Source organism: Sciurus carolinensis, chromosome 12 (genome assembly GCF_902686445.1).
Source record: "Sciurus carolinensis chromosome 12, mSciCar1.2, whole genome shotgun sequence".
In the NCBI taxonomy this organism is placed as follows: Eukaryota; Metazoa; Chordata; class Mammalia; order Rodentia; family Sciuridae; genus Sciurus; species Sciurus carolinensis.
Genome location: NC_062224.1, coordinates 87130846 through 87158149, shown reverse-complemented (window position 1 = coordinate 87158149; position 27304 = coordinate 87130846). Strand labels below are relative to the sequence as shown.

The 27304-nt window shown below is 38.8% G+C and overlaps 1 protein-coding gene across 3 annotated transcripts in view; it reads left to right on the top strand.

The window, feature by feature from the left end:
* Nr5a2 (nuclear receptor subfamily 5 group A member 2) overlaps positions 1 to 27304 on the top strand; it is a 131315-nt gene that overhangs the window by 77939 nt on the left and 26072 nt on the right. For all 3 annotated transcript variants that reach the window (XM_047521789.1, XM_047521788.1, XM_047521787.1), the window contains one exon: positions 6962 to 7109. In XM_047521789.1, the coding sequence (XP_047377745.1) occupies positions 6962 to 7109 (148 nt within the window). The remainder of the gene's footprint in view (positions 1 to 6961; positions 7110 to 27304) is intronic.

The following is a 27304-nucleotide window of genomic DNA, read 5'->3' as shown; positions in this document are numbered from 1 at the left end:
CAACTAGTTCTCATGGGTCAGGGATACCAACAATGCTTTCCCAATAATAAATCTCCTTTTCACAATGATAGGCCATTTCCTACCATTTGACCAGGGAGACAGGTGAAAATTCCAAGTTTAATTTTCTTAGAATGGCATGTATTTCCTGATGGCAAGAGCAGGGAAGCTAGATTTTTGTTAAAATAGCAATAATAACAGTAATAATAAAATATTGGAGGGTTGGGTTTGTGGCTTAGTGGTAGAGTGCTTGCCGGGCATGTGTGGGGCCCTGGGTTCAATTCTCAGCACCACATAAAAATAAACTAATTAAATAAAGGTCCATTGACAACTTAAAAAATGTTTTAAAAAAGTATTTGATGTGCACTAATTTTAAGAAAATAGTGTATTCACTATTTTCTGCCTTTTGAAATGGATGGTAGGAAAGGACCATAATAAGTGTAAGAATAAAACCATATTCTGGCGAAAAAAAGGATTTCAAAAGGCAGAAATATATGGAAGTAACTGAAGGAAGAAAATAGAGAATCACATATACCTTTCTGTTTGTAGTCTAAACACAAGTGATCTATAGAGTGTATTTATCTTTATTATTATTGCCAGAGTACTTGCTTTTTGGTATTAAAACTCTCTGTGTGTGTGTGTGTGTGTGTGTGTGTGCGCGCGCGCGCATTTGCATGCAGGCATGTGTGTAAAATACACAAACCCAACCTGGGGTGGAGGCAGAACAACTAGTGTTTGTATCTCCTGTCCAGAACTTACTAGCTGTGTCATGTTGAGCAAAAGCCTTGACTTATTCGAGCTTCACTGTCTCTTGTCCGGTTAGGGTTATAATGGTATTGCCAGGAGAGAATTGCACTAGGAATCACTGGAAATAGTTCTGTGAAGTTCCAACATAAAAACTTTAAATTATCGAAACTAGTCGGAGAGCTGGGGGTGGGGCTCAGCAGTAAAGCACTTGCCTGGCATGCATGGGACCCTCCTGGGTTTGATCCCCACCCACTACCACCACCACCCATAAAAAAAAGAAAGAAAACTAAAGAAACTAGGCTGATATTTATGGAGTCAATATTTTCTAAGAAGAAAATATTATCATCCCTTTATTTTTACAGATAAAGAACTGAGGCCAAGGGAGGTGAAGTAGTTGATTCAAGGTCAAAACACAAGTCATAAGAGGGAGAACAGAGATTCAGATCCAGGCAGGCCAGCGCCAGTTTTTACATGGGTTTGGGTAGTTACTGTTTTGCTTTTGAGATGGTGGTCTCACCATGTTGCCTTAGTTGTCCCCAAACTCCCAGACTCAAGCCATCCTCCTGCCTCAGTCTCCCCGTAGCTGGGACAACGGAAACACATCGCAGTGCCTGGCTTTGAGTCTGTATTCCTAACCAGTGCACCATCCCACTTCTTTTGGGCAAAGCACAGATGCTACGGAGCTTGCTTTCGCCACAGACTTTTAATTTGATCTTTGTGCATAGCAATCTTTACACACCCAAAGGCATCAGTGGAAATTCCAAGCAAAACAAATTCATCTCCTTTTATTGAAGCTAAATGCGTAAACTTATGTGTTCTTTTGGGGGGAGTGGCATTGTAAGCACATTGTAGTGGTAAATTTAAATTATCAAGAAGCAATTTTAATGTGATTACTACTTACTATTATAAAATTATTTCAGCATTAAGAAAATTATTTTTTAGTATCAGGGATAGAACCCAGGGACACTCGACCACTGAGTCACATCCCCAGCTCTATTTTTTTGTATTTTATTTAGAAACAGGATCTTGCTGAGTTACTGAGGGCCTCCCTAAGTTGCTAAGGACTTTGAACTCTTGATCCTCCTGCCTCAGCCTCCCGAGCTGCTGGAATTACAGGTGTGCACCACAGCACCCAGCAAAAATAGTATTCTTAATGCTACTTCCCTAAAATCATCTTTTTGTAAAATCACCATTTTTGTTAGCGTTCTCTTCCAGTCTTTGGAAACAATGTATTTATTTATGTAATAATAATTTTCCTTACTTTTTAAATAAATTAAAATAATTCACCACTGAGACACACTGACCTAGTAGCATGGATTTGCTTGGAGTGTGAACTTTAAAACAACGTAGAAGTGTGTACTCCTGATATATTGATTGCATCAAAGCCATGACACTGATATCACGGGGAGCGGGGGAGACAGAATGGCATTATGCCCACAAAGCATGCAAAATTCCCCTACCAGCAACTTGGCTGGCATCCACTTAACAGGTAAGGAAGGAATTTTTTTAAATTAAAAATATATTTCTAATAGTCCAATAGACTAAGGAAGTCAAAGATGTGAGGGGAGAACAATTCAACACAGTCGTGCAGCCAAAAGTGATAAGAAATGTGATTCCTCTGTCTAATTAATGACCACAGTGACTGCCCCTTGCATAAGACCTTGCACTGTGCACTTTCACAGGTAAGCCCCGCAACTTGGGCTCAGATAAGCTCACTGAAGTTCAGAGGCGGAAGTGCGCAGGGAATGAGCCAGGCATTCCAAGTCATTAGGATGATTCAGCTTCTATAAGGAAGCGCCTTGCCCCTAATGCCAGGCTATGAGATCATGCTGTCCCCACAAATTGAAGAGAGACAACAAGTTGCTGGATAAAAGTTTAACTAAACCCCACAACTTTTTCCAGCCTCACCCAGAAGAAACAAAGTACACCCAAATCACTCATGTTCAAGTTTTAGGTTTGCATATGGAATTTTCTCTTTTTCTTGTATCTCATAATTTTTTTTCAACTACTTTATGATGATTACTTCTGGAATATTGAAAATGTTCATTCTGAGTATTTTAGGATGAGCGGATAGTAATATGTGCCTTGGTCCACAACATCACAGCCAAAGTCCTGCCACAAAAGGAACTCCAAACAGCAATTTCATATCACCTTGAAGCTTGTAGTGATGTCCATACATGGCTTTATAGGAACACTCAGATAGACTGAGGGGTGCAAGTCCCCAGGTGCTCCACAGCCCATCTTCTGGCTTTTTCCTACTGAAAAATATAAATGTAGGGAATTTATTATAGCAGAGGTGTGGAGGGGGTTGGGGAGGTAGCTCCATGTAGAGGGCTTGGCTAGCGGAATGAGGCCCTAGGTTTAATCCCCAGGACCCAATAGGAAGGAAGGACAGGGGGAAGGAAGGAGGGCAATGAGAGATTCTCAGGAAAAACTGCTGCTTGGAACTTGAAGAAAGAGGAAAATTAGATAAAGGAGCACAACTTTCCTCCTAAGCCTTAACCTTAAAGTTTGCTTCTACGCTTCAGTTGCATCTTTTAATCATGCGTGTGTATAACTTCATTAGACAAAAGGGAAATAATGATTATCAATAATAATCAGAACTGTCAAATCAATGACTAGTATATAACATTGGTCACTTATATAATTAGCATCTTATGAGAAGAATTCTTTTTGATTCGGTATTTTTTAAACACACACATTTGTGTATATGTAAAGTAAAAAAATGGAAAACTTTGACATGGGGTCAGATTTTTGAGTATTTGCATATTGTAGCTAATTAACAACCACTGTAACATCATCCTAAGGGAAAAGCCTACTGTTAACTTGTTATCTTTGATTATTGTGTATCATATTAAAATGACAGGCATCTTACAACATACGAGTCATCAGAATTTTGGAGGTTAATATTAAAAGCAATTTAGCTAAAAGTGTTTCTACCTTGGTGATAAATGAAATTTTACTCAAAGGGGGCATCAGTTTAGAGTATTTTTTCAATATCTCCCTTGAATTTAATGGCACAAAGATTACATGTAGGAGAGCAATAAATTAATTTTACTAAGTACATAAAAGACAAGGCCAGCTGCTCGTGAAATGAGCACAAACTCTGCATTCAACAATGAAAATATAATTATGTTTGTAATAAAATATAAGGAAGTTGCAGATCTCTGTGCCATTTCAGGGATAAATCACCCATCCTCCTTCAGAACTGTGCAATTTGATAAATTATCCTTGAAAGAAGTGTTATTGGAGCCCTCATTTAATAAGCATGTTTGAGCTTTCAAATTAGCATGTAAATAAATGTAGGGCTATAAAGTTGTTGGTATGCCAATTGATTTCCTGAGGTCCCTCTCAGTAGAGGTCTCTCACTACATATATAATCCCAAGAAACAATTTAGATTCCTTTCAGTTATAGTGTAATGCATTTTCAAGTACGAATTTCTAGTATTTGAACTTAATTATTACAGACCTGCTGGAAATGTGCACACATTAAAATGTAATCAACCCATCTTTTTTTCTTCTTCTTTTTCTTCTCTTTTACCCTACAGGGTCCTACCTAATGTTACCCATGCTGGCCTTGAATTTTGATACTCCCACCTCAGCCTTCCAAGTAACTGGGATTACAGGCATATACCACTATGCCCAGCATTAATCACATTTTAATAATAAAAAATTAATTAATATTACATATTTGTACTGGGGTTGTGGCTCAGGGCTAGAGCATTTGCCTAGCAGGCATGAGGCCCTGGGTTTGATCCCTATCAGCACATATAAAAATTAAATAAACAAAAAAAAAATTGTAGCCATCTATAACTAAAAATATGAAAAATAATTACTACATATTTGTGCTTTATTTAGCAGGTCTTCCTGGTTTAGAGCTTAACTAATGACTTTTATTAAATGTACTTTGGCTAGGCACAGTGGCACAGGCCTTAATCCCAGCTACGCTAGCGGCTGAGGAAGGAGGATCAAACATGGGAGGCCAGCCTGGGCAACATATCGAGACCCTCAAAACAAAAAGCATTAGGCATGTAGCTCAGTGGTAGAGCACCTATGGATTCATTCATAATCACACACACACACAGTCTGTTGTGTGTGTGTCACTGTGCATTCGGTTAGTTCTAACTCTAAATTTGTAGTATTATTCCAACTATGATTATTTCTTACTAATCACAAAAGTGGGAGGCACCTTATCATCATCTCTCTTAACTGCCTTGTTTGAAGATGAAGACAGCAAGGAATGGAGATGTTGTGGGATTGGCTCAAGCCCTGTGTTTTTAGAGAACAACATCGACCCGGGTGGCATCTTGTCTCGGGTTTCTTCTATCACTGTCACCTCGTTGCCTTATTTTCATTCATCTAGCCCAACTGTCTCTGTGGACAGGTGAAGTATCCCTTATCTGAAATGCTTGGGTACAGGAGTGGTTTAGATTTCGGAATTTTTTTTTTTTTTTTTTTTGATTTTGGAAGATTTGCATATTCTTAATGAGATATCTTGGGGATGGGACCCAAGTCTAAACAGGAAATTCATTTGTTTCATATGCACCTTATATTCATAGCCTGAAGGTAATTTCATACAATATTTTTAGTGAGTTTGTGGTTTGACTGCAACCAGTCATGTAAATCTTCCACTAGTGGTGTCAAGTTGTAATTGAAAGAGTTTTCAGATTTTGGAGCGTTTCAGATTTTAGATTTTTGGATTAGGGACCCTCAACCTATATTATTAACTGGCAAAATAATTGTCAGGCATCACTTTGCTTGCTAGGCAAATGCTCCCACTGTGCTCTGCAGAGTTCAACAACTTGTCCTGTCTTCCAGCTCAGGGTTCTGAACTTCCTTTCACGTGGTCAGAGTTCTTAGGACAGAGGACAGCCCAAGGGTGGATACAACAATAGGACAGCAAGGTGGTGGGTGCAGGAGGTTCCTAGAACACACTTTTTAACTGTGACTTTTTCATGCATAGTTGACTATCTATAAACTGATTGACACCTTTGGGGGTCGTCTTTCCACTGACTCATAATTTTTCCCACTCTTGAAAAAGGTTTCTGTGCACCTAGTATTCTCTAGTTAAAGCTGAAAATTCAACTCATCATATTTACACAATAAAAAAAAATCCATTCTGCCTTGTTTTTAATTGCAAATTCTACTCAAGGGACTAGTTCTCCTGCTTAGGAGGCAGCCCCGTGCCTTCTCCTAGAGAAGCAAGTGCAGTCAATTATGGTAATGAAATGTCAATAAATATAAAAATTTAATACAGTCTGCTCTGGGTGAGTGGCAGATGAGGACTTGCCTCCCAGACAAATTTGCTGCTGCTGCAAATATTAAATGCACCTAAAAGAGTATCTGGTTGCCTGAGAGCTCTTCAGTAAAACAAGGACGGAGCGGCAGGTACCAACTGAGCTTTCCCATTATGCTGTAAACGAAGCAGCAAAGCCAGTACTACCCCTGACAGCCATCCCAACATCTTAACTTATTATAAATTGAGCTTCTTATGTCTTATGTCCCCATGAATAATCTAAGATCAGTGCCTTGCAGTGTTTTTCTTTTTAATGATACGGGGAATAAGCTATTTTTGTTTTGTTTTCCAAACCAGGGAATTATTCTTGTAAATAAGGTCACCGCTGTCTTTAGAGAGAAAGAGAGAGGTATTCATTTGATGGAATCTAATGGGATCACCTGAAACGAGCAGGTTTATGTCATAGCTTTTAAGGAAGCAACACACTAATGAATACTGGAAATCTGATTTTTGGTTATCCATAAGCATATACTCTTGAACCAGGATTGTGTTAAAATGTGACCTCAAAATACAGAGGGAATGCGACTCAGCCTGTATTTTCCTCATATACTGGCAATTGTCCTTGCGTGCAAATAGAACGCTGTACTGGTTCATATTTTATGGGCAGTATATTCTTTCTTTCAACTTGAGTTAAAAATATTTTCTGTGACAATGTAACTTCACAAGAGAAAGAAGGTATATATACTTGTAAAATTCAGGCTATCAAAACCTGTTCCCTGCAAAGCTCATCCCATCCCCACGACTAGATGTAACAGATTAATTGTGATTCATTGTATGATAATAGGATGTGTCTAAGCTACTTTCAAGGGGAGAGCCCTCTCTGGTATAAGTCTGTGTTGCAGTCTGATTTTACCCACATGCTTAACACTCTCAAGTGAAATATATATTTCTGATTCTAATATTTGTGAAAACTTATTGCAGGTGGACTATTCTATAATCGTATCGCAAGCCGGGGCCACCCTCAATAACCTCATGAGTCACGCACAGGAGCTAGTGGCAAAACTTCGCTCCCTACAGTTCGATCAACGAGAATTTGTGTGTCTGAAATTCTTGGTGCTCTTTAGTTTGGGTAAGAAATCCTTTTCTCATGCTATACAACCTAACATTACTCAATGATGCCAAATGCCAAGTCAAAATGTTTTTCTTCCACCAAGATATTGCCTTTCCTTTCAAATCATGAAATCTTCCTACATGAATATATCTAGCCACAAAAATATATATTTCTACATGATTCCTCACCCTTTACTGATAGGTGGGAATGTGGAAAAGAAACTGTTCAATTGCAGTCCTGGGTTCCTTCCATAATGAACAGAGAAGCAATAGACGAAACCATGACAGAAGGCTGAATTTAGATAGCAGAGCAAAGATGTGTGGTCTCAGATTTTCCCCATCTTCCTGCCATTGAGCATTCCATGTGTCTTTCTTTTCTGCTTGCTACCTATTGCTTCTTTTATTCTTCTAATATGTGGATGGTAATTAAAAGCCTGTTTTTTTTAAGTCTCTATCAGGATTAACGAGAGCATGTTTATAACCAGATGCAGCACTATGCAAGCATAAAGGATGACAGTTGTCAAGGGGAAAGATGCTTCTTTAGAAAGCTTTAGAGAAGAAAGATAACTAAGCAAGACAGATTAGCTAAATCAAGGTTCTCAGTGAGCCAGTTGAGAAAAATCACCACTGCTTGGAATAAAAAAAGGATTAAGGAGATGGATTTTTATTGACTTCAAAGGAACAGATTTTTCTGCCTGTCCCTTACTTGATTTCTGTATTTTGTTGGCTTAATAAAGCCAACTTAAATAAACTTTTTGCCAAGTCCATTTATTCTTCACTGACAGACGGCTGAGGGAGGCAACTTCCCTTGAATGAAAAAAAACACAGAAATCAGATTTACCAACATGTGTTTTTTCTTTAGTCTTTAGTTATAAGATAGTTGTGAATTCATATCCCAAGAAATAAAACAATAAAACACACTTCGAAGTAAAACAGATGTGTCTGCTCTCCGAATTGGGCACTTTAGTCTTAAAATGCCTCTTGACAGCACTGTACAACTGTTGCTAATAAAGGAATAGTTTGAAGTAATGGAACCAGGGTTAATTTTTCACATATAGTCAGCATTTCAAATACAAAGAACATTTTCATATTTGGGAAAGTGCAATAAATATAGCATAAAGAAATGTTATTGAAAATTTTAAAAGACAACAGAATTTTATAGATGTAGTGTTCAAAGGTTTATAATGCCAAGGCTAGATCCTGTGTGGTTTCTATATTAACCACAATAAGCAGGAACATTCCAGTCAAGGAAGTTCATGTCTGTCACCCAAGAGCAGCTTTTAGAGAGTCAAGAGGAGGATAGCATAGGCCTGCTCGCTGTCATCTCCCATGTTCTGCTTTATGGCAAGATCTCGGTCTTTGCAACTAGTACATTTGATCAGTAATTAAACAGAAAATGGGGTAATATGTGAGTAAGAAATCTTATGGCAACTTAGTGATAAAATATTTAGAGAGAGTCCTCTCACTTCAATGGTATTTTAAATTAGTGGGAGAACTACATTACATTTGATGATGTGCACATTAACCACAAGCCACCTTTTATTTTTACCACTTTTATCTTGCTTAATCGTTTTTCAAAATTATTACATTCTCTGCCAGTCAATAGGGGATAGAGAGTGGGTCTGAAAGGCTCTCAGCCTTTGTACCTTACAAATTGTCTTCTTGAACCTGTCACATGCTCCTTACTTCATTGAGCTGTTAGAGGGGCATAGGACACCCATGAACCACCAGCAAAGGTGTGCTGATACCCTGGTGACTTGTGTAAGGAAGACAGGACAGCATGGGTTTCAGGTACGGGTCAAGAATTCATTTTTAAATAAAAAGGGAAAATGGAACTCATTGTAAAATACAGGTGGTTTTTAGCAGAAAACTTTCTTCCCCATAGCAACAATATATAACCTTTTTAAAAATTTTTTGACTTTATTGAATTATGTAACTAATCAACCTTTAGATTCCCAGACTTGACCCCAAACACCTCTTCTACCCATGATTGGGAATGAAATTATACAGGGCCACCTGTGAAAGCCCAGTCCAAGTCCTCAGCCAGGTATCTGCTGACCTAAGTCCTCTTGAGTCCTGAGCCCCCTTAACCTGAAGCCAGATAAGTTCTAGACCCAGCCCAACCTTGAGCTCCTTTCATGCTGAAGAAAAATGAGAATTTTGTGGAATTAGAGGCCAGAGACTCCGTTGAAAGAGGGCTACAGCAACGTTCTCATGTCAGCGATGGACTAACTTTCTCTTCCCCTTTTCTTTACTGGTGCATTATAGTTGTACATAATGGTGGGATCCATTATTACGTATCATATTGGCTAGTATCATTCCCCAGTATTTTCCCTTTCCCTTCCTCCCTCTCTCCCTGGTCCCTTTTCTCTGCTCTACTGATCTCGCCTTGATGTTCATGCGATGCCCCCAAGCCTTTGTTTTTGTTTTTCCTCTTCAGCTTCCACTTACAAGGGGGAAAAAAATGGCCCTTGACTTTTTGAGTTTGTGTCATATCACTTAATATAATGTTCTCCTGTTCTACCCATTTTCCTCCACATGACAATTTCATCCTTCCTTATGGCTGAATAAAACAACATGTTACATATATCACATTCTGAAACAGCCTTTTCCAGATGGATTTGGTGAGAGGAGATGGGATGTGATCCTGAGCAGGTGCAGCGTTCTAACAAAAGAACGGTCAGTTTAAAAATTTGAAGGCAAAAGAGAATAAGATGAGTTGGGGGAGCCAGGCACGGTGGTGCTTGCCTGTCATCCCAGCGACGAGGGAGGTTGAGACAGGAGAATTGCAACAGAGCCAGCCTGGGCAACCTAGAGAGACCCTGTCTCAAAATTTAAAATGGGCTGGTGATGTAGCTCAGTGGTAGAGCCCTCACTAGCATGAGCGAAGCCTTGAGTTCAGTCCCCAGTGCTGGGAAAAGATGAGTTGAGGGAACAATTAACAAATGAATACAGCACAAGGGAAGTAGCAGGTGCAGCTAGAGAGCTAAGCAAGAGTCTGGCCATGGAGGAGCAGGCCCCAGACACATTCAGCACATACCCCTTGAGCACTTGCCATGTGCCAAGCATCTCGGTAGGCACTGTGGGTATAGTGTCAGCAAAAGTAGGTGCCATGGCTTTTATTCTGTAGGCAACTGGGAAGCATAGCAGAGCTCTTAAAATGGGGGTGGGGTGGGTAACTTGGGTTGATTTGTTCTTCTTTAGCAATGTGGAAAGAGGTGGTTTTAATCCCATGGGGGTGGAAAGGAGATGAGGGATATGAACCGGTTATTGGTTGTTGGAGGTAGTGACAGAGTCCAAAAGGAGAGGTTGAGGATGAGGCTTTAATGTCTGAGTATTTAGTTCCCAGAATCAATTGCTGATCATCTGGGTCAAAGCAGGTTCCAGGCGCAGCTATCCTCCCTCTAAAAGTTGTTCTCCACTAATGCTGATTCCTGGTTCCGTGAAAAGTTAAAGGACAGGACTAAAATAAAAGTCCACTGGAGTAAGAGTCTTCAGTTCTACTGTCTACTCTCCTCATATGGAATCCATGTGCAGACATGAATGGGTTAAGCTGGTCAAAAATGGAAATAGAATAGAAATATGCCCTCTCTCCCAGTATCTCTCAGTGTCTAATATAAGACTCTGGAGGCTTGATCTCTGTTGAGCACATTAGTTGTACTATGTTCTTATGATCTTGCTAAGTTACAGTATTTTGTTGCCGAACTATGAGATACCATATTTTGCACCCATTGATAACTTGGCAGAAAAGGAAATATTCTAAGTTGGCCAGTTAAAATTGATGACCCAAGAGGGACCAAAATAGAAACTTTAATGTTTATTTATTGGTTCATACTCACACCTTCTTCTAACACGGAATCAAAATGAATGATGAAAAGAAATTGACTGTCTGTCACCCATCAGTGTAGTAATAAATCTTATAAAGTAAGTGTAGGCATCCTGAACCTCAGTATCATGGATGCATTTTAGATCAGTAGAAATTCTACAAAATATTACTTCCCCGAAAGAAGGGCAGAAATGGAAAGCAGTCACTTGGTTTTTATCTGTGGTATCCTGAATAATGTCATTACGTGTTAAAGCCCATCAGGAATATTAATATGGCGTAGGTCCTCAAAGCAACGAGTGACCAGAATTGCCAACTAAGATGTTATTCTGGCCTAGAGATTCAGTGGCTGGACTCTGTGACTTTTGTTGTGTCCTAGGTGGCAAAAGAAAGAAATAGAAGCATATGATATCCTGTTTCCTTAGTGAGTATCCTTGATTTGTTATAAACTATTCTCTTTGAAATACTTCTATAAGCACTTTTTATGTTTAAGTGAGTTACAGAGACTGTTATTCTCTTTGAGGGAATTTCCCAAACCTAAAAACTGGACAATATTTACTTCAAGTGTCTTCGAGACTCTCAAGTCCACTGAAAAGATTTGTTCGCTTTGTAAATGTTTCTATTCTCCATTGCTTTAGACCAAGTCCCCATTGAGGTTAGAAATTGCCCTTTATGTTTTTCTTGTACACCAGGTTTCTAGGACATTACTTGTGATTGTTAGTAGGAGATTAATTTAGCCAAAAAGTCACCTCTCAAGTGCAGGTTAGTTCTCTGAGACAAGTTTTTTTCAAAGAGCTCTCTAAAACATGTCTCCTCAAAATTAAATTTTTTCTAGCTCGGCACAGTGGTGCATACCTGTATCCCAGCTGCTCAGGAGACTGAGGCAGGGGGATCACCAAGGCCAGTCTCTGCCAAAGCAAGGTGCTAAGCAACTCAGTGAGACCCTGTCTCTAAATAAAATACAAAAAAAAATAGGGCTGAGGATGTGACTCAGTAACCAAGTGCCCCTGGTGGGGGTGGAGGGTGGAAATATTTCTACTTTTTCCAGGTTATGAGAGCAGATGCCTATTTATACTCTTTTGGGAAAGCTATCTTTACAAAAAATGTTAATGATGAAAGGTAGCAATGCCATGCATGTCTGTGGCAAGCAAATTCAAGGCCAGAGACTTTTTTTTTTTGCTAAGTAACAGTAGTAGAGGCACATTATAGAATTCCTCTGTGGCATCAACGAGAGCCCTATTTCCAGTAAACTGCATGAAGAATATCATATTTTTGTTCCTGGTGGTAGACCTTTGCTTCATACCCAATTTTGATTGGTTGTGGCATTTGATGGTACCATCACACAGCCCAGGACCATGGCCCAGGGAAGGCAGGTTGTGCTCTTCTTAGGGAACCATTCAAATGGTCCCAGCAGAAAGGCTGTCTCCTGTGTGGTGCCCTCACCTGCCTGCCACCTGAGCCCTTTCTGAGAAGAATCACTGGATGTACAAAGAGTACAACGTGAGTGTCGCGCTGAGGGTGGAGTTGTTCGCTTCCTCCCCAGGTTTGGTTCAGGCTAGTTTCAGGCCACAACACCTCCATGTTGAAGGAGTTAGGCCCGTTATCTTAACTGTAAGTGTCCAAGCAATTGCTGTCCTGTCCCAGCATAACCAGTATTTGTGTGACTTAATCAACAAGTTAGAATGGGTCTTAAAATGGACCCAAAGATTTTGAAAGACCTTTAAAATCATACATGGGATAAGAAAGAAATGAGGTATTGAAGGGCAAAGCAGAACATTTTTTACCTTGTCTGTTGTGACTCCTTTTAACCCCCCAAGTCTAGCACTAAACAAAGGGGGGCTCTGTGGTGAAGTCCGGTCCTTTTATCTATCAAATTATAAACTCTAAGGTTCATGAACACAGTGCATGTTTTATCCTTGTATACTACCTGACAGATATGGGTTTTTAATAAATATTTATTACATTCATGAATGAATGCATGCTTTTCCTCCCAACTTCCAGGTTTAAAAAAAAAATGTAATGGGAAACACAAAAATAGAAAAAAACTTTTTTTCAAAAGAAGGAGGCTAGAAAATAGATCCCATGTATAAATATTAGGGAATTTGGCATTTTTATGTTAGAAAGAATATAAGTGTTCACATTATGAAGGGGGTTATTTTATAAGGAAAATGAACATTAGAAAGTCATTTTCCTTTACAAAGAAAATAATAAATGGAATTAATCACTAACGATCAGCATTTAGGTCGTATTTGAAATCATGGTATTAGGCTTGTCAGATATCAAAATGAACCATAGAAGGAAGTGCCCTGTCCTTCAACAGTGTTAACAGTTAAATATCTTCATGTGAGTAAACCATCCAGTTTCTTTCCCTTACAGAGGGAAGGGACATGAGAGAATGTTTCCCTAATTCTGTAGCTGAAGAAACTAAACCGGATGACTTACTCAACATTTAGCCTCAGCCAGGTCTAGAACCAACAACCCCATTGTCCCCAGTGTTTCTCCACCCCAGCATAGTGTCCTATTCAGAGACATTTGAACTCATCAATCAGTATTTGAAAAATACCATATACTTACTAAGGCACCATTTATACGGACAAAAGGATACAGGAAAAGACGATCATCTGAAAAATGTGGACCAAGAGGAAAACCAGCCTCTTTTGGGTATAGCAAGGTATTCATTGACATGAGTTTTTGTCTTTACTGAACAGAGTCGGTAGTATCCTGGGCAGGAGTTGTTTCCAGCACCACTACCTGCCCCACACCAAAATCTGAGGATGCTTAAATTCCCTACATAACATGCCGTACTGTATAACCTACATGCATCATCCAGCATACTTTAAACCATCCCTAGATTACTTAAAATACCTAACACAATGTCAGTTATATGTAAATAGTTTTGATACTGTATCGTTCAGGGACTAATGACAAGAGAAACGTATATAAATGTTCAATACAGATGCAGTTTCCCCATGCCCAGGGGCTGTTACCCATGGATAAGAAAGCTGAGCTTAATTACACAGCTTTGAATTCCCTAGGTTTCTAAATATATCATAAGTTTTTGTTTGTTTTTATCTCTGTGTGAATTCTGGATTTCAGAGCATCAGAGTGCTTGTAGAAAGCCTTTGCCTTAAAGTCTCCAAAGACTTCCTTTTTTTGGCTTATTGTTGCCTCTTAGGGTTGACATTTTTTTTGGACCAGTCAGTAGACATTAAGAAAGCTAAGTGAGGGATGGGGTTGTGACCGGCATGCGTGAGGCACTGGGTTTGATTCTCAGCACCACATATAAATAAATAAATAAATAAATAAATAAATAAATAAATAAGTAGATAGATAAATAAATAAAATTAATCCAAAAATTTTTTTAAATAAAAAAAAAGCTAAGTGATCATGAGCTCTAATTACTTATATGTCTATTTTAGCATCCATTTTAACTTTTTGAACACAGTTAACTTTTTGGTTGTCTTCTTCCTTTCTGGAGGGCATGGCTATAATAAACTCTAAAGTTAAAAACAAAAAAGAATGAAAGAAAAAGTATAGCTGAACATATCGATCTGATTCAAGTGGATGAAATTCCTTGGGAAGGAATGGGGACTGTAGGGAGGTGAGTGAATTTGTAGCTTCTGTCCTCAGCTAGAGCTTTCTACTTTCCCAAAGGGTTTGATCATAATCTGCTCATGTAATATGATGTTGACATTGTTAATAATAAACAAAATTGCACTACCTCTACTAGTGATTGATTTAACCTTCGGGATGAGAAAATTTATCTGCTCTGGTTAGTTTTTGAATAGCCTTTATTTTCTGATGTGGTAGGTGTTTTTTTCCTTATTTGAGTTTTGTTTAATAATTTTTCTGCTTTGGCATTTAAATAAAGTCTAGTATTTGTTTTCTCCTTTACCTTCCCCCATTAGTCCTCTGGCTTTCAGTAGCAGAACCCAGTGAAGATTCACTGTTGAAACTTTCCACAGGGTAATTAGTAAAGCAGAATGCCAGTAGGTGAGACAGGCCTCAGGTGCCCACATCACTCAGGGGTAGATTTAAGACTCCAGCACAACCTATCATGTATAGGAATTTCAGCAGGGTCAAGACTACATATAGATAAGTATATACATGCATGTGTGTATGCATGCTTCATTTGCAAAGTGAAAGCTTTGTAAATGGGCAAAGAATTGCAGAGGGATTATTGATCCCCCATCTCACTTAACAAGAGGCAACCAGGGCTTGTAGAAAGAGTAAGCCTCAAAATCATTAAGTGTACCATACAAAAGGTTCCTGTTTAACATGTCCTGGAAAACCATTCAACCAGAGCCCCCTTCTGCCTGCCTGTGATTCTTGTCTTTAAGGGGGACCCATCCTTTTTTTAGACAGGCTGGTGTGTGCTCTGCTATGAAGAGAAAATGTGTCACCATACACAGCCTCTTTTTTCCTTTTGCAACCCCTGGGAAGGATACCCTAATAGTGCAGCATCGAGCACAGACTGGTGCTTTAAAGTGCAATTCCATCTCCTAACCCAAGACTAGATGTCAGCGAGGCATCAGAGTGTTGGTCATCAAGAAGGTTTTCTGCTACCTCTTGTATGGAGTCACTGACGATGGGCCACTTGTGGGGCTGTTCTGGCTGGGCGGTACTCGGGTGTCATGCATCCTGCCCTTCCTAGGCAGTAAACCTCCGTTGGCACTGCACATGGACATGCAGTTGGAGTCTGGGTCCTTCCTCTCAGCACTTCGGGAGTGGCCTGTCAACATCCTAGACATGCCTTTGGAAAAGGAATGCATGGGGACACTTGTTTCTACACACTTATCCAGAAGAGGCCCCCCACAACTTTTGAGTTTGTGGGAGTTGGTTTTTGGGTTTTTTTGTTGTTGTTGTTTTTGTTTTTTCCTATCAAACTAAAGGTCTATGTCTAAGGAAAGTAACAGAAACAATGGGAAGAATGAATTAGCCATTTGCATTTTCACAACATTAAATTCAGTTATTAAACAAGGTTTGGAAACCCAACTGAGAAATTTGATCACAGCGATTAAACTATGTTTGCAACACCTAAAGCAAAATGAACTACTGCTTCCCTCTTTGACTCCAAGCATGGCCACTCTGAGGGTGCCACTTGATACAAATACAGCTCTTCTAGAAAGTGAAAGAGGAATCCTGTTCTCAGGCCTCTGTGAACTGTCTTGCTCCAAAAGAGCTGTAAAAGGTTCTGAGAGGTTGAAAACTAGTAAACTCTTCTGTTTGTGCATCACAATTTATATCTGAATATTAAAGTTATCCTGAGACAAGCAAGACAGTCTAAGTGTCAAAAAATTCTTGTTACATGGAATCCGATAAAAGTGATCTTGCAACAGCAAACCCCATTCTTCCCATTGCTTGGTGACTGTCCTTCCTGATGCTGGGCACAGGGCTTGCTTTAGTTCAGCCTTTCTCCAAATCTAGTGCACACTCCCGCACACACCCACTGTGTGGGACTGGCTTACAGAGTCTAGAGATACTGTGTATTCACCTCACATCTTGACCCCAGGGTTTTGCCTCTGTGGTTCCTCCTGAAGTCAGATAAGCAAAAGAAATATCCCCAGGGTTTGTCTTACAATTAGCATGCAGCCTCAGTTTTTACCTTTTCATTTGTGATATTCTAATTTAGAAAAACACTCACTAGACACTTGTCAAGCCACCACGCATATCTTTATACTAATGCCTTACTGGTCCACAAGCGGCTGAGAGCTATGCTGGCAAATAAGCGTTCCCCAAAATTGATGTAATCATTTGAAATTCAGAGAGGATTGATTAGTATTCAAGAGATGCCTCTGTTCAATATTTACACCATAGAGATTTGGCAGAAGCAAATAATGGCACATAAAGTTGATGCTTGTCTTAATTAAATGCAGTATAATAGGTGTTGTGTGGATTTCTTTTTTCTTTCGGTGAGCAAAGCAGTTTAGCAATGACCCTATATAATTCATTTTGGAGTTCTAAGTTTGAATGTAATCAATATGTATTTACAGCCATGGAAGAAGTGATTATCATTTGTTATCTGCTGGCACAAGAATATAATTGCCTAAATAGCATTTATTCAAGCATATTTCTGAGTAGCTTATGTCTAAAAATGTTTATTATATTTTAGCTATTAATACTAATATTGTCACTTTGCTAACTGCTGCTGTTTAGTGAAATGATTTTTCAGAGACATACTGGCCCAGCACATCAAGAATTACCTGCAAGGGAAAGGAAGCGAGAGTGTCATTTGCTCTGGATGACATTTCTCCTTGCTTTAGCTGTACTGTTAACATCTCAGAATGAAGTGCTTACCTTAGTGCTGTGCTGCAGAGGCTTGTGGGTGATATGCCGACTTGGGCCCTGCACACCAGTGACCTCCGTTCACCCCAGAGCTTTGGGTCTCTTCAAGAATGGAGCAGATCCATCTGAGTCATTTGCGAAAACTTCCTTCCAATTTGTTGATAACACTGAAGTCTCCGATATTGTTTTCCACCTGTGTTTGGTTAAGAGGGTTAAATTCCAAATGGAACCATCTAATCCAGGTAACAAGAAGTTACCTGAAAGTAAGAGGCCTTTTGTCATCTTGAAATGTTAAATTCCACAAAACATATTGAGCACTGGTTACGCAGAACCTTCGTGTTCTGCAGCATAGGAATTGGCAACACAGCCTAGAGAGAAGAAAACTCCTCAATTTGATAAGAACTGCTCTTTGAACCATGCAGACAGTGTTCAGTTTAAGCACTATGCACCAAGGGACTAGTCCAAAACACCACTGCCACCAGCCACGCTGTGGGCACCTTTCTGCTTCCTTTCTGTTCCTTCTTTCCTCTGAAGTCATGCCTGTTCCACGCACACATATTTCCTTCAGTCATATTTTATCAGTGAGAAGCCATTTGTCAATTCCCATGTTACACAAATCTGGCAGCTATCAGAGGAATGAAAAGAGAGTGGGGAAAACTGTGCATGGGGTCACCTCCTGGAGCCTCACCAGGGCACTGTTCCAAACTCAGATTTTGAACAGCAACTGCAGCCTCAGCTCCAGAGAGACCAGATTCTAGAACGTTAGCCTAGAAAAGAACCTGCTGTGTAAAGGACCTGAGTGTCGCCAAGCCTACACCTCTCATTCCTATGCCACAAAATTGAGGCTAACAGAAGGTAGGTGACTTGTACACAGTCACATAGAGGAAGAATTTGATTTTGAATTGAAGTTACTGGACTTTATGCAGGAAAGGAGCACAGGTATGGAGTAGTCATGGAAAGAGTGCTTTTGCATTATTTTGGAAAAAAATTTGACCTACGTGTTTCTTGGTTGTCCTTTTTAACTCAATCTAACAATTTCATCATTGTGTTGTGTAAAAGCAATTTCTCAGCAAAGAATGGAAGGCACATTACATTTTACTATATTAGGGCCCCACTGTGGATGCTCAATTGTGTGACCCTGAATTTTGAAAGACAGCAGGAGTACCTTGCTAGGACTCTCCCAGCTTTGCTAGGTCCATTGGCCTCTGTATCATCCCTAAACATCAGCATAATAATACCAGAGCTCAACTCTGCTGATTTCTGTCTGGTTCCCAGAGGCTGAATGACCAAATTATAATTGTGTATCATTTTATCCCAGCTTGGTTTTATATATATAAGCATGGATAGGACGTATGAAACAGTCTTCTCCTTGTACTGTTTATCCTAAGAGAAAATAATTATTCTAGTAGTATTACTAAAATCTATGTAGGCCTTTTAAATTTTTCTTTTCATTGTGGTAAAATCTATGTAACTAGAAATTCACCATTTCATTTCAGTCAAGTACATACCAATTGTTGTTCAACCATCCCCAGTGGACATCTGAGAATGTCTTTCATCTTCCAAAATGAAAATTCTGTGCCCATGAAATAGTAACTCTGCACTCCCTCCACTTCCTATACCCAACATTCCTTTTCCTATGTAGGGTGGATGGTTTCGTTTTTGTTTTTTGTTTTGATTTTGGGCTTTTTTGTTTGTTTGTTTGTTTGTTTGTTTTGGTACTGGGATGGAATCCAGGGGGTGCTTTACTACTGAACTGCATCCACAGCCCTTCTATTTATTATTTTGAGACAGCAGGTATGTTGCTGAGCCGGGCAACTTCCTGCCTCAGCCTCCCAAGTCTCCAGGATTATAAGCATGAACCACCATGCCTGGCTCAAACATTTTTACTTGAGAAGAACTCGCCATCTCACATTTTCCTTGCATATATCATAGCATTAAAAGTTACAGTTGTTCTACAGTAATACATGGCTGACAAGCCCAAGCCCACATAGCTAAAAGGCTGAGGATCCCATGGTCCAAGCCAGGTTCACTGACTTAAGACCTTCCGTCATCACTCTGTACCATGCAGCAGAGAAAGGCTCATGACTTGGATCCGAAAGAATAATGTGCAAATTGAGGAACGAGGAAAAGAGGAGGCATCCATGGCTTGTTCTCACTATCGAGGTAGTGTGGCCTAGTGATCATGCCTGCTGGCTTGAATTCAGACACTTGTTTTACTGCATCCTTAGGTACTTACATCAGCTCGATTTCCTCATCAGTAAAACCAAATACTGATCTACCTAGCATCACAGGGAAGAGTAAATGCAGTAATTAGGATGAAGAAGTTAGTACGATGGTACCAATAAATGATTATTATTCCAAACAACTGTATTTATATCACTGAAAGTTATATCGATGGATACTTCTTATTGGGCAATGCCTCTTCTTCAATACAATCTGTACATCTTTGGTTTACAAATGATATAAAGAAGCCCTTGCTGGGTGCAGTGGCAAATGCCAGTAATCTCAGTGCCTCAGGAGGCTGAAACAGGAGGGTTGCAAATTCAAAGCCAGCCTCAGCAACTTACAGAGGCCCTAAGCAACATAGTGAGAAATAAATAAGGGTCGGGAATGTAGCTCAGTGGTTAGACTCTCCTGTACAATCCCAAATCAGATCCAAGTCAGATCATAGTCCTCTGCCCATGTTGGTACAAGCCTAGGTGTTGAACCCCTGCCCACAGGGAGTAGTGGGCCCCCACCTGCTCCCTGGATAATCTTTAGTTAACTTGAGCTGCCTGAAAAAGTTATCATTCTTTAGACTTACTAATATCTAGTCCATAAATCTAGTAGTTTAATAGAAATTACTATCTCAACCACAAAAACATAAGATTTTTTTCCTAGAGAACCTTATGTCTTTTGGAACTAACACTCTGGATAACTTACTCATTTGAAAGGAATTGTTGGAATTTGAGAACTGAAACCTTCTGGAACTTTGTTCTTTCATAAAGTTAGAAGTAAATGATCAAAAGTGATACAATCCCCTATTACTATTGATTATTCATAGTTACTATTTAACAGTAATTTCAGCAGCTTCTTCCCTCACCTCGCTATCCTCCAACTCTGGGAATTGAGTATAGTGGGAGAATAAGGAGTAGATATCAAAGCAGTAACTTCCTCATGTTTTAAAATAATTTCATAGTTCAAAGTTGTGGACTTTGAAGTTCAAGTCCAGGGTCCTTCCACCTCAAAGCAGAGTAACAAGAGCCTGGTGACTCCCTGGCTGCTGTCAGCACTCAGTAAGCTTATGCCAGTCCACCGTAAGCCTCGTTCTCACAAATGCTAGTACCTGCCTTGCAGGATGTGTACGGGAAGTTCATCTTTCATGTCCCAATATGAGATTCCCTTCTGTGAGAATCCCCCCCTAATATTATAGACACTCTCATTCCTTCCTCGAAGGTCATGCTGCTTCTTACACAAGTCCCTGTTGATCAGAGTAGTTTGTAATTCTTTCATAGGTTCTGCAGCTAGAACACCAGCTTAGTTTTTTTTTCTGTATTCCTCACACTTAACATCGCGTCTGCACTATAGTTCCCAATGAAAAGCAATACTTGCTTCGTTAGCATGTTCAGTTTCAATAGCTACATGCTACTGTGTTCAGTGAGCAGAGTACCTTCAACGTGTTGTTGCCAACCCTCTCAGTAAACCAGAGAAGACAGGAGTTATTAGCCATTCTTGTTTTATGATCAGAGAGGTGAACTACACAAAATCACCCAACTATTAAGTAGTAGAGCTGAGATTTGCACACTTTGAGCACCCAAGTCCAGATTTTCTCTATGACTCACTACTTGTTTTCTCATTTATCTATGGAGTATGTAAACTATATGGCACTAGGCTAATGATGTCATTTATGATGATCGTTACCCTGTCTGGTTAGACCCATCAGGGTCTGGACAAAATCTGGTCCCTTCTAGCTCTTACTGGAATGTACAAGGACTGAGTACCAATCCTACCTCGTCAAATAGGAAACAATTTCCCCTCACTGACATCCTGCTCACGACTGGTAAGCATGATTTCTCTGTTTACCCATTTTTGGAGTGGGATTGAAAGTCTGATCAGTGCAAACCCAGAAGCACTGCAAATATTATGGGGTACTTGTACCCTGGCCTGCTGTATCTATGCAGATTTTCTTTTCAATGGGTAGAAGCAGCTGGTGTCTAAATTCCTGTCCTCTTGCAAATCTTTATTGTGAACATAATCTGATGTTGATCAGAGGTTTCAAGCCTGCATTATTAGCAAATTCTCCCTTTTCCAATATTGCCAGCCTCATCCTCAAAAAATCAAACTCAAATGAGGGGGAGAAGAGAGAATTAAGATTAAAACATGAACTTGTGTATGTTTTCAAGAATACTAAAACAAAAGTTTCATCATAAAGTCCTTAGTATGTTCTTGATACTTATAGTCAGTTTTACTAATTAGCAATTTATTCTAAAAAAATTTTTTTATAAAGTTGTTGTTGGCCAGTAGAAACTATGGGACAAATTGGATAACCACATGTGCTGGCGATTATCCAGGACAGCCCATATCAAAAGGGACTGGGGCCCGTGAATACTGTAACAGTATCATTTCTAATTATAACTTCAAGGAAATTCCTCTCTCAAAGAGGTAGCTGCAGAAACTTATTCTTGTCTTACAAAAGAATAAGGCTTTTAGGATTTCAAAACATCTTAATTTGCCCTTGTTGCTCCATGTTATGTTTTCCAGATTTCTATTTTGATTCATGTAGCTCTGGAATCCTTAAGAAATCCAGGTCCTGGATCATTATTTTCCCTGACCCATACTACTTCATTCTATACTGTATCCCCAAATTTATTGATTCGGCTCCAGTCAATGGAATTTATTACCAACAATATTAAAGGAACATTTTTCTCCATGACTTTCTGAAATATATTTTTGGGCAATTACTTTCAATTCTAGAAGTGTACAAATTTTCTTCAAAATAACTGTACCAAGTTATTCCTATTCACAATAAATGAGAGTTTCTATTTCTCCATAACACCACCAAGACTATACTTTAACTGTGTGTGTGTGGGGGGGGGGGTGCTGGAATCTCTTTCTAAACATTCTGTCTTATTCCATTGCTCATTTCAGGTGAAACCCACTGTTTTAAGTATTCTTAAAATGAATCTTGATGTCTTGGTGATCAGTCCACCTACCTTTTATCAAAATAGTCTTAATTATTCTTGGAATTTTGTATTGTAATGCACAGTATTTAGAGACTGATTTGGAGAACGTTATTTTTTTCACAGAATTGAGTTTTCATTCATGAACATAGTTGATCTTTTTTTTTTTTTTTTTTCGTCAGGAGTAGCTTGATGTCCTTCAGTAACACCATGTCATTTTCTCCACAGAGGTATTGTACATCATCTGTTACTGATTTTTTCCCCCTACCTGTTTTTTATAGTTTGTTGCTACAAAGCAAACTTTTCTGTAATGTTTTCTAGTTTGTTACTATCCATTAGCTGAATATTTTTATATTGAACTGTGTCTAACAAACCTGCTGAATTTCCTTAACATTGGAAATGACTTTTCTGTGGTTTGCCTCAGACTTTTTATGTAAGCAATCACAGTCTGAAAATACAGATTTATCCTTTGCCTCTCCCATTTGCTTCTCTTGCTGACTTAAAACTGATAACAGGCACTCCTGCCTTCCTCTGGTCTTCAGTGGGAATAATCCTAAGGTCTCACAGCTTAGTACAAAAAGTTTTATTTTCTTAGAGAGAGAGAGAGAGGAAAAAAGAGAAGGGAAGTGAGGATTAAAAAAAGAGAAAGGAAATACTATTGATCCTTGAGATCCAACCATTATTTTTTCTTTGCCTTCTATTTCCATAAATTCTCTTCTTCATTGTCTTGTTCTCACTCTAGTTTCTCGAGTTGAGCATCCTGCGAATCCATTTTCAGCCATACATTTTAGTTACTTTTTCGAGGGTTAGAAAGTTGCCTCTGGGCAGGGCTGCAGAAGTTTTAATGTGGGAGACTGTGACCCTCAGGCTGCTGTGGGCCATGCAGGTCACTGCACAGAACTCCAGGGGGCACCACTCACATCGCTTGGGGTTGTGAGGTCCACAACTGGAGTGGCCCTGTCTGGTGGCCCTGGAGTCAGCCTCGGACATCTTGGGATCTCTGTTATATTCTATTTTGCTTTTGAAATCCCTGAACTACAACTTATTTAATAATTTTTTGAAGTGCCAAACAAATAGGGATTTTAACTATCTTTTTATTTGGGGGTTGTAATTGGACTGCATTATGAGATCACACGCATTATTGAGACTTCCTTTGTAACATGGTATTTAGTTAATTTTTGTAAACATATGTGCAATTCAGTCTCTATTTGTGAGGTGCCAAGTTTTATTCACTAGTTATCATTTTTGACAGCTTGGCTACATTTTCTTGATAATTATTTCTTACTATAATTGTTTTTTTCTTTTATGCATTTATCTTAAAATCTACTTCATCTGATATTTAAAGATTTATCAGTTTTTTAAATTAATTCCTTGTCTCTTTATTTTCAAGTGTTCAGTTGTTATAATGCTGTGCTTTGGTGGTATGGTAGGTTTCTGATCAGCGGCATATGATGTATTTTGTTTTGCTTCATGTGAATTCAGTCTATCTCTTTTTAAAGTTTAATTTTGGGGATCATAGATTTGCAGGTTGTTGGGGGAAAAATCACAGAGGGAGGTCCTGCATAACCTTCTTCCACTTTTCCCTGTGGAAACATCTTACATAACTATTATCAATAAATAAACCAGGAAAATGACATTGAAGTTCAGTGGGCTTATACAGTTAAGAAGTTTGAGTCTTTCATTCGTTTCTGTGTATGTGTGTGTGTGTGTCGTTTCTGCAATTTTGTCACCTGTGTGTTAGTGTAACCACCAACACAGTTCTTTTTATAGAATTTCCTCCACAAGATTCCTTTATGCTATCCTCTGACAGCTACCCGCATGCCCATTCTTAACCTTTGTCAGTGTGTTCTCCATCTCTATAATTTTTTTATTCCAAGAATATTATTTAAATATAACTATAGGGCTTGTGTACTTTTGGAATTGACTTCTTTTCACTCATCAGTATGCCCTCAAAATCCATTCATGATTATATTAGTAGTTCGGTGCCTTTATGACTATTTAGTATTACATGGTACGGATGTAATCAGTTTATTCACCTGTTGAAGGACATTTGAGCTATTTGCAGTTTGGAGGTGTTACAAACAAAGCCACTGTGAACCTCATGTACAGGTGTTTGTGTGAATCTGCATTTCATTTTTCTTGGATAAGTGCCTAAGAATGCATTTGCTGGTTCCTATGGCAAACACTTGTTTATAAGTTGTTTTTTAAGAGGTGGCTTCAATCTGTTCACTGATAAATCATCCTGGTCTTTGTACATATTGCTTCATCCTGGGTGATAATTTAGTTGGTTATAAAAATTTAGGTTGACAACACATTCTCAACACTTGGGGAGACGCTTGGAGGTCTACTGCCTTTTGCTCTTTGGTGGCTCTTCAGCTCTTCTCTTGGTTGCTAATAGCATATTTTCACTGCAAGGTGTCTAAGTATAGATTTATACCAGAAGGGGACAGCCAATAAGAGGATATTTAAAAATTCTATTATTTTCTTTTTATATATCACTTCCATGCACATCACTGTAATTTCTGCTAAGTATGTCTTAGGCTCTCAATCAGTCTTCCCATTTTTGATACCCTCCCAACCTTTGACTCAATGTGCTTCTTTTTGTACTAGATATCTTCAGTTCTCTCAGCTATATCCAGCCTTGTGTATATCCCATCAATTACATTTTTCTTTGAGTAATTTTTTTTATTTTCAAGATTTCTCACAGGTTCTTTTTCATTTGCGTATACTAGTGTTTAATTTTTGCTTATTTTTCTTCATTATTTATCTTTGTTTTTAACAATATATGTCTTATATTCCTTCCTTCATCTCTCAAACATTCTGAGAAAACCGCTTTTGAAGTTTTCCTCTTGACTCCTCCATGGAAATGCTTTCTCCTGGAGTCAGTTGATGTTTTCAGTGTTCTCGTCTCTTCCTTAACAGTATCTTCCTGGCTTTTCATGTTACATTTGGGGCTTCTTTTTTTTTTTTTTTTTTTTTTTTACAGACTGCATTTTGATTCATTGTACACAAATGGGATACTTCATTTCGTTTCTATGGTTGTGCACAATGTGGATCCATACCATTTGTGTAATCACACATGTACATAGGGTAATGATGTCTCTGTCTCTTTCCACCATTTTCATACCTGCCTCCCTCTCATTTCCTTCTACATAATCTAAAGTTCCTCCATTCTTCTCTCACTCTCCATGCTGACCTCTTTTACGTAAGATTTGTATCGGTGGCTATTGTTACTCTTTCTCTTGTTTTGCTGTGCTGCCCACTTTGTGCTCCCCGCTGTTCATTCTGTCTTTCTGTATTTGTTTCTTTCCAGCTCCATGAGATCCTGAGTTTAGAGCCAAGTCTTTCACTGCCATTTTGCCTTCTGCACTGTGATGAGATCAGAGATAAAGTTTCAGATCCCATCACAGAGACCGTGTGTGACCTGCCTTAGTTCCTAGTTCAGAACATGCTATCATCCTTTTACCAAAAGATAAAGACAGAATCCCTTAATATAAATCAAATAAAATACAACTGAAATAAAATTATGAGATTTTAAATTTCGATTTTTAATTTTACTTATCTATCTATTGGTAATGGGGATCTAACCCAGTGGCAAAGCACCATAATCCAGCCCCTTTTACCGTTTACCATCAATATTGAGACAGGGTCTCACTAAGTTTCTGAGAGTTCTGGTAAATTGCTGAGGCTGGCCTCAAATTTGTAATCCTTTTGTCTCAGCCTCCAGAGTTGCTGGGATTACAGGTGTACACCTCTGTGCTCTGCAAAATTTAAAATTTCAAAGACTACTAAATACAAAGTATCAAATTACTTAACATTAACATTAAATTAACTAAATACAAAATATCAAATTACTAAACATGGTTTCTAAATCTTAACCATGAGATTCTTGAGTTCCTAACCAACCATTAAGTGGCAGATAATCATTTTTTGTTGTTCTTTTCATTTGGTGCTTGAGCTCTGGACCTTGCACATGCTAGGCAAAGCACTCTACCACTACAGCTGCAGCACAGCCAGAAGTCCATCTCTGAGTTTTGTATTGGTATATGGAGAACTCTTCTAAATGAATCTGAGCTGACTACAGAACTCCAAATAGAAATAAGAAATAGCAATTGGTTTCACTTTCTGTAATACTCCTTAATGGGTCCTGTTGCTCTGGATTGCTTAACTGGCCACTGTAGAAGAATTTCTGTGGAGGCAGGCACAAGACAGTTTGTCCTTTTTTTTTAATGATACAGCTGTGATTTTTTAACAGCTAAAAATAACCATCAGTAGGTACCACTGAAACCATATGCCACTCTTTATTTCTGTCCTACTGAATACTGAATCAACCTTTCTCTGGCAGCTTATAACATATTTAAGATCTCATTTAACTAATAACAAAGGATCCTTATGGCCTTTATTAAGTAGCTTACCATGGGTGAATTGCTGGATAGGTACAGTAGAGATCATTTCCTAGGTCTCTGGGAATCATGGTTGGTAGACTATTGGGTCAAAGTGTGGCTGGAACTCAAAATTAATGAACAAATGACCTCAAGTATTTTCAGTGCTTTGAAAAATTCATTTTGAAATTGTTCATTTGTCTACATTAAGGTTGTGAAGGCTGAATAACACGTAATTTTTTTTCTAGTTTTTAATTAACTGGTAGCATGTCAGTAATAATTTCATGCTGCATAGATGTCTAATCAGCAATTAAATATGCTTCTCAATTAGTAATAAATTCTGAAACTTGGGTAGTAGTTAATAATCGCATATTAGTGAACAAAAGAAACTCAGAAGTGGGGAGAAAAAGTGTTACTGTAGAATAAAACAAATGAGAAAACACTGGTACTCCAAGAAAATATTCCAATCAAAAAATAAAGAAAGGGCTGGGGATAGAGCTCAGTTGGTAGAGTGCTAGCCTTGCATGCACGAACACAATCTCCAACACCACAAAAAAAAAGAAAA